General features: G+C 34.7%; 1 protein-coding gene across 1 annotated transcript in view; it reads right to left on the bottom strand.

Annotated features, from left to right (window-relative positions):
- Window positions 1-2,807, bottom strand: part of ACS6 (1-aminocyclopropane-1-carboxylic acid (acc) synthase 6) — a 2,865-nt gene extending 58 nt beyond the window's left edge. The window contains exons 1-4 of the mRNA XM_047300323.2: window positions 2,372-2,807; window positions 2,134-2,265; window positions 1,851-2,011; window positions 1-1,309 (exon numbers count right to left, since the gene is read on the bottom strand). The exon at window positions 1-1,309 is cut by the window's left edge and continues 58 nt beyond it. Of these exons, the coding sequence (XP_047156279.2) occupies window positions 319-1,309; window positions 1,851-2,011; window positions 2,134-2,265; window positions 2,372-2,542 (1,455 nt within the window). The 5' untranslated portion in view covers window positions 2,543-2,807 and the 3' untranslated portion in view covers window positions 1-318. The remainder of the gene's footprint in view (window positions 1,310-1,850; window positions 2,012-2,133; window positions 2,266-2,371) is intronic.
- Window positions 2,808-9,029: the final 6,222 nt, after the last annotated feature.

Raw genomic sequence — 9,029 nt, 5'->3', positions numbered from 1 at the left:
CAGATTACAGACATCTTTTGGACTCTTTTGATAAACCAACAACATTACAGAATCTATAAACTTTTTTCACCTTGAACCTTTGGTAAGTGAAAAAAGAAAAAATGCCCCTAAGATTGAAGGGGCGTGCATCAAGCAGCACAACTTGTAGGACACTAGATTGTGATGCCGATCACAAAACAACATCAGCAATTTCCTGTTATTGCTGTTCCAAAGAACAAATCCAGCACTTATGTACCTTCTCAAAATAACAAATAAAAGAACCAAGTAATCTTCACATATCAGTTACTTCTTCTAAACGATTCAGAGGAATATGCAAACTCAATTTGTGGCTTTAACCATAGGTGACTGAGGTAGGGGAGAGTGAGGTGACATGGTGATATCATCAAACCTTCTGGTTTTGAGGCTCAGCCTCAAGTTGCTGTGCCAACAATGTTTCTTATTAGACACCACGACCTCCTTGTTTTGAAGCACAAAGGTGCGGATTCGTTGCAAAGCAATTTGCACAGCCATATCATCCATGTTGGCATAGCACACCCTAAACCACCCTGGCTCAGTGCAATGGAAGGAATAGCCAGGTGAAACATTGATCTTAACTTCATGAATGATCACTTTCCAAAGCTCCATTTCAGAGTCGAAAGTTGGCTTTTTGAGAAGTTGCCTTAAATCCATCCACACAAATAGACCGGCATTGCTTTGCAAGCACTTTATGCCAACTTTGGCCAACCCCCCAGTGAAAACCCTGAACCTTTGAGCCAACCTCTTTGCACTCTCTGCAAGAAACCTCTCCACAAACTCATCATCATTTAGCATTGATGCTAAAAGATACTGAGTCTGTGTTGACACCAATCCAAAGCTTGACATTTTGCGTGCACAATTAACCACAGCATCATTGTAAGAGTATATGATGCCAACTCTGAAGCCAGGGAACCCCATGTCCTTTGAAAGACTATAAACAATGTGTACGAGGTTGCGGTCACACTCTATGTCTGTTTCTTCCTCTAATATCTCGGCTATGCTTATGAAACCGGGGTGGCTGAAAACTGTTGCAGCATATATTTCATCACATACAAGGTGGATACGCTTCTCATTGATGAAGCTCACCACGGTTCTCAGTGTCTTTCTGTCCATGATCGTGCCTAATGGATTTGATGGATTGGTGATGAGTAAACCCTTTACTCTGATGTTATCCTCTCTTGCTTTCTCATAGGCATCTTCCAATGCTTCCTTTGTCAACACGAAATTATTTGAGCTATCGCACATAACTGGAACAAGTTTAACTCCCGTTCTCCACCTCAAATCCCGGTCAAAACTGCATTAGGAAATTCAGATTCTTATAAGAAACAAATATCAAGATGTACATGTCAATAAAATTAATTTATATGATAACCTAATTTCTCTTGTTTTATTTTTTCTTGTAATGGGAAGAATAAAAGAAAGTCTGTGATGGCCTGACAATGAATAATCGAACAATGTTCATGATCAAACTGCTATTCAATTGTGGTCTGAATTTGACTTTAGTTTAAGGGCTTTCATTTTTTATTTGATAGGATCGTTGACTGCTTCCAATGGAAGGTTGAAACTACAATGTTGTGAGAGAGAGAAAGGTAGTGCCATCAAATCTCATTACCCTGTTTTCTAATCAAGAATTCCACTAAGTGGAGCTGGGCACCTTAATGGTATGTTAAATGAATAGAGAGGCTACTTCTTTCGGTGGAGATCAAATATACTCTAATTGAGAAACGTCATGACACACATAAGAATACTTCATTATCATCATCTTCTTCTAAATTAATGCCCCAAAAATAATGAAAAAAAAAATTAAGAAATAAAAACTGAATTGAATATATTACCCTGGATAATAGGGAATAGGCACTAAGAATGCTTCACCGGGATCTGCCAAACAAAAGGCAGTGACTTCGTGTGCTCCGGTGGCTCCACCGCTCATGACAATACGGTCAGGGTCAAACGTGATTCTGTTTCCCCTTGTTCTAGCCATAAATTTAGCCACAGCCTGTGCAAGTTTGCAATTCACGTTTAGTTTGAGTGCATCAAATGTTATCAATAGTCAAACTCAACTTGCCAGTTTATGCATAAAGTGTTTGTGATCAAATTTCACTTTATGTTGTAACTCACATTTCTGAACTCGGCCAGACCATGATAATCCTGAAAGTTAGCTATGGCCCTGAAATCATTTATTCCTTCTGGAGTGCAAATGGAGGCCTCAGGGTTGTTCAGTATCCAATCTTCAACCAAATCAGAAGAAAGCTGCAAAAATTTAAGAAAGTAAATTAGCAGCAGATAAATAATACCATATCCCTCCGAGTTTATGCAATTGCATGACATTGGGAATGAAGTTTTATACGCTTTATACCTGATTCTCAGCAAGACCCATTTGCATAACACCGTTAGGATTATCTGTGGGATGAAAGGGGTTTTCTTCATAAGCCTTCCATCCATCAAAGTATGGGGATGATTCACCGTGTCCATCCCCAATAGCCATCTTGGACAACAACGGAGTTTGGTCCATGGCCTTCAAACCCATGTGGTGTATGTTTATGTTGTGGTTAGAGTGTAAAAAAGTGTGTGAATTTATTGGAATTGATGAAATCCAAGTAAGTGGGAGAGAGGATGTTGAAATGAAGTTAGGAATATGGTGTGAGTAATTTACAGAGGAAATGTGTTGCAATGAAGAATAGAAGGGAGAGAGACTATGTATTTATAGAATGCATTGGATAAATTCAGCTTGACTTTTGAGAGACATGATGAAGTTTCATAGGAAGGATGGAGATGAGAGACTGCGGTGTGGCTCTTGGTTTGAAAATTAGGCAAGAGTTGGTACGCAGACAGACCCACTATTAATTAGTAATACTTTGTGAGACCTAGCTAGGTGCCACTTGTAATAATTTTTGTCAACTTAGTGGAAACTAGCTACACAGATCCTACACACCCTTCAAGCGGCTAGTATTCAAGTCCAAGTTAAGTTCCCACACTCTATTATTTCTTACACGTGTATACACCACTTTGTACTTCTTGGTTTTCTAGTATGAAACATAATTTCAATCCTAATGTGCATAACATCATGTATTTATAAATAAGAAAATATAAATACATCAGTATATCTTTGTTATATATTTAATTCTTTCCCTCAAGTGGATATAGTGTGCATATATAAATAATATGTATTAAGTTAGTTACAAATATAATCTATTATAAAATTTTATAATGATTTAATAAAAGATAAAAATTTGTTTAATATTAAAACAACTATTTTTATAGGAGTAAAATGGTTATAAAAAGTTAACTTTTATATTTGTAAAGAAAAGATAAAGTGAACAATTGTTAAATGATGTAAAAACTTTTTGAATGGCAATATCATTGTTCTTCATAAAAAAAAATATGTATTGGTTCATCATTAAAATTAACAAACTCAATTCTCATATTTCTATAACCATTTTTTTAATAAAATGATAATTAATCTAAATTTTCATAATTTTCAATTTTTGAAATATAAAAAACAATGAAAAACAACGTTTCATTAAAAACAACCAAATACACCTTAAATAATCATTAATAGAAGTGACCAAATACGAAAGTCCTAAATTTAACTTAACCTGTCTTATTTCCAAAATATCAAAGTGAATTAAAACAAATGATTAAGAAAAAAACCTGAGAGAAATCTTTAAAATAAAAAAGATTGTTAAAAATAAAAAACTTTAACACAGATACCATAGGTTCATTGAGTTTAGTTGAATTATTTTAAAGTTAAAATCGTCAACAAACAATGTCACGACTTTAGTTTAACCGTTTTTGCACAATTCAAATTGGATTTATGTTAAAATTGTTACTCCTAAAAACGAATTCAGTCGTCAATCTTATAGATACTTAAGTTAATTGAATTGAGATTGAAGTAGTCAATCATATATATGACTTTACCTGACAGTATTGATTAAGTCATTAGTGCAGTGAGGGGCTTTTACCGCGGTTATTTTTCACTATACGTCGCGGTTTACGAACCGCGACATATTCAGCCGCGGTAGTAAGTCAGAGACTTTAGGCCGCGGTTATGACCGCGGTATATAGTTTGCGGAATATGCCGCGGTTGTCTTTGAAACCGCTGCCTAAATTCAATTTTTTTTAAAAAGAAAAATTTATACACTATATGCCGCGGTTGAACCGCGGCAATATACTCTCGTATATGCCGCGGTTAGTGCTAAAACCGCGGCCATATGTCTGATTTTTTATAAAAACGAAGCACTATATGCCGCGGTTGTGGTTAGAACCGCGGCATATTCCCCTGCAGTTTTTTAAAATTGCAGGTCTGTTTTTGTGATATCCACTACCACAAAAACAGACCTGCATATAAAAACATGTACACAGATTCAATTTGAACATAACAAACACATGTTCAAATGTATTTCAACATCAAATAAAGTACAAAGTCTAAGAAAATTCAATCTAATCAAATGCAATGTTTAAATCTAAGAGCTATTGTATAATCTAATTATATACTTCGCAGCAGCGTTCCTAATGAATAATAGTGACTTCTCAGGAACTGGTGTAGTAGTCTTGAATCTCTGCAAAAGACAATTCATATTAATTAGTGTATATGAATTCAACATTTGGGAAAAAATCAAAATTTGTTAAAGTTAAATATTACCGTTTCCCAGCGACTTGTGATGTGAGAACGAACAATATGGGTCATCCAATACATTACATAGTATCCGCACTCATATGACCCATTTTGTCTGTTACACTACAATATATCATCACAGTTGATAATAGTTAGTGAATAACATTAAAATAAAACAATTATAACAAAGTATGACTTTAGCATATGTCAAACCTTGAGAGAAATCCAAGCAATCTTTCTACTATTAACAATTGATCTCCCACCCATCATCATACTTGCTGGAATAGAACTGTATATAAAAAAAGGTTTTAGCATTCATTTATAGAACAAAGAAAGTCCAAACATTGAGGTTCTTACCAATCAATTGCTTGTTTGAGTTGTGTGGGAGGAGGCCTGTGCAATGAGCAGAACCACAAAGCATAGTTGTCTTGCATAGACATAACAAGAAGTTGCCAATGGCGCCTGAAATTCATAATAACGTAACTATTAAATATTAAAATCACATATGGAACATTATTATGTTAACAAAGTTCACTTACCCGGATATATAAGGCAAAAAGTATATTTTCTTGCCCCTTCCAAAACTTCTTATCAGACTCATGTTGATCTGCTCAAAATCATTTGATTCATGAATTGATTGGGGATCAATGAATCCATAATCATCAGAACGCCCCAACTTATTACTGACCCCAGACATATACCTGAAATCAAAAATTAACTTTGATATAAGGATACTTGATATATAAATCAATTTTATATATAAATAATTGGTCATAGACTTACATCGTCCATAGTTGAATAATTGAAATATTCAACTCTTGTGTTCCCGACGCAAGCTCACGGACATCTTGGCTATTAAGGTATATTGGGACCTCAGAGCCTGCCCCAAATACATTAGCATCATACTCAACCTCCAAAGGCTTATCATCAAGGATGTCAGCAAGTAGATGCAATGAAGAAAGAGGGTCATCCTCAGATAGAGGAATCTTCTCTTGTGCCTGCGTCTGCTGTTACATGAAAAGATAAGATAAGTTTTGACATCAAAAACCTTTAAAATTGAGAGTCAGTGGGAAAATGCATTTCTTCGCCGTGCCATATCCATGTTGTATAGCATCTTAGAAAACCATCACATATAAGATGTTCTCTAATTTGAGTTGCGTTCAACTTTCTCCCATTCAAACAGTTCACACAAGGACATCTAAACTTCACTTCATCATCACTTCTCCCCTCATTACGTTGCGCAAATTGTATAAATTCATCTACACCTCTCTCGTACTCAGCACTAATACGTGGTAAATTAATCCAATTTCGATCCATATTCCTAAATATTACATAAAAAGATAAGCTACTAAAAATCAAACTTGCAATTTCATACATATCATTGAAACTTAGTGAATAATATTTTAAGGTTTATAAATAATACAAGAACTATAACACACATTACCAAAACTATAGCAAAAACCATACCATACATTACCAAAACTATAGCAATTTCATGCATTACCAAAATTAAAGCAAAAATTATACCATACATTACCAAAACTATAGAAATTTCATACATTACCAAAACTATAGCATTATGCAAAAACTAATGAAGAAATCATGTTAAGAATGCAAAAGGGCATAAATACCTGGAAGAGGAACGGCGAAAACGCTTGGTGCAAAAAAAACGAAATGGAGCGGAGAGGGAATGACGCGTTTCAAACGATTTTGATCGGCTAAAACTGTTTTTTATCGTCAAAAATGAATAATGACCGAACAATTTTAAGTTTAAACGGTGAAAAATGAGGTATCGGAGATGATGGGAGTCGGAGGGAGAAGAAAAACGCGAAACAGAGAGCTTACGGAAAGAAGAGACACTGTTCCAAGTTTTAATTTTTAACTCTGAACGGGGGAATCTACCGCGGTTCCCTACTTAACCGCGGTATAATATGGGTATATGCCGCGGTTTCACCCCCAACCGCGGCATATACTGATTAAAAAAATTATCCTAAATGGCATTTTTGAAATTATTTTTAAACTATATGCCGCGGTTCAGCGGGCAACCGCGGTATATACCTCAAAATATTTCAAATTCATTTTAAATTAATTTCAGTAAGGAGAATATGTCGCGGTTGCTCGTAGAACCGCAGCATATACCCCTGTAACGTGCTGAACATGACTGTCTCCCCAACTGCCTTTTGGGGAATTTCAGTAGATGATAGGGGTATATGCCGCGGTTGCTCTGCGAAATCGCGGCATATACCCCTGTAACTTCTGAAATTCTCTGACTGACAGAGAAGTTGAGAAGTTACTACGGTATATGCCGCGGTTTGGCAGAGCAACCGCGGCATATACCCTTGTAACTTTTTAAATTCTCTGACTCAGTCAGCCCCTGTAATAAATTGGCATCGGTATATGCCGCGGTTCTCTGGACAACCGCGGCATATACTCTGTGATTTAATTTTTTATTCACACGTGGCGTCAAAGGGGATTGTTGACCGGTGTATATGCCGCGGTTCCCCTCTGAACCGCGGCATATGAGTTCGATTTATTTACAAAACTGTCACCGCGCACCATTATGTTGCGGTTTCCGGTGAACCGTGGCATAATGTGCGCTGTAAAAACCCAATTTTTTACTAGTGAGTAAGTTTAATCTCATTAAAGAACTAAACTTGAAGGACTTCAATAATATTAAAAAATCTTACATAAATTTACGTTTTTCTCACAAACAAATCATCACCGTGATGACTTAATCCTTACAGTAATTAATTTAAAATAAAATGTAAATTAAAAAATAAATTAATTAATATATGTAAAAAATCTTCCATAACACTAAAAAAGTTCTATTTACAAAATGTGGTAGCATGAACAATGAGATAGAGAGGGTGTATGAAGTAAGTGGGGACCTTAGTTAGCGAAGAACAGTTGCATCAACATTAAAACCCTTAATTAGGTGGCTTGAAAAGATCGTGTTACCCGATCCACTCGCTAACTCAGCCACTCAACTACCTACACTATATACGCGGAACTCACTCTATACGTGTGTACACATAACCTAAAAATATGCAAAACTCGCACGTGAGCTTCAACCTCAAAGTTATGTGTTCTTCGACAGCACGCATGTGGAGTTCTTGTCGGCAGTCGAGGTGTGGGGATTCACGACCTTACACAATAGCTATTGCTTTTGGTTTTTTTCCAATAAAGAGCAACCAAGGATTATTGTAGGAAAGGAGAAATTAATACGCCTAGAAACACTGCAGTTGTTCAACTGGCTATTTTTTGGTTCAGTTCCCAGCTTCTAGATCAAATGCATGATTCAACTTTTCATTTTTTAATACGTAAATCAAAATCATGATTCATGAAACTTCCAACAACAGACCAAAATAATCTAAAACATATAAAAACATTTCATTGTCGTACCATAATCTCCGACACTTATTATTTTTCTGTTATTAAAGTAGACGTATCCCTTCGCATACACAAAGTTTCGTCTGATTCTGTGTATCTGTAATATTAATTCTGAAGACGTGTGTGATTTTTAGCTAGCAAAAAGAGAAGGGTAGACACCCCAATTCTATCTCACAATCGGAGAAATAAAACGATGCAATATAAAGAATATAAATCAACTATGACAAAAAGGAAAATATTAAAAACTAAAACACTTTTTTTTTCAAGTAATACATTCTAAAAGTTCAAGAATTAAATACTTTGAATCATATATATCACCGATAAGTTTCAAACCAGTGTGATACATGTGATGCAGCATAAACATTCTTTTACATGGTAAAGACGTGATAAATATGTATTTTCAGAAAGGTCGGTTCCATGCATGGGTCTTCAAATAACCGCGTTTACCATACAAGATGTTCCAACAAAAGAAAAACCATAATTCGGTATGAACATATATACCAATACTTTAATACAACCGAACATGAATAAATTACTTTTTGAGCCTTTCAATATTCGAATTTCTAGGGTTGAAGCATTAACAAAGAAGAAATTATATGGGTCAGTATATATTGAATTATAAATCACTTTATGATCTTATATTATGTTACGAATTACTTTTTCAAATTTCAAAATTTTATTTTAATTTCAATTTTAAGTCTAATTTAACTTTATAAAATTAGTTTACTAAGTAAAATTTGTATTCATTAATATATTATGAATTTTTCTTGTTTATAGTATGAAATCTCTAGTAATAATAAAGGGGGAAAAAAGGTAGAAAGAGTGAAATAAAAATAAAATTATATGTCCACTAAAAAATTTAAAAAAAATCCTAATTATCAATTGTTACAGGATAACTGTATTTTCTTTTACTGTTAAGACACGATTAGATTATTGGTCGTAATTACAGTTTAAAATTTTAATTTCATTTATAATTATGATACAAATAAATTATTCTTATAAGTCGTAA

This window comes from Vigna umbellata, chromosome 1, assembly GCF_029865625.1.
Source record: "Vigna umbellata cultivar VRB3 chromosome 1, Vumbellata_1.0, whole genome shotgun sequence".
NCBI lineage: Eukaryota > Viridiplantae > Streptophyta > Magnoliopsida > Fabales > Fabaceae > Vigna > Vigna umbellata.
The sequence above is the reverse complement of the archived record's forward strand: the minus strand, read 5'-3'. Positions and strand labels throughout refer to the sequence as shown.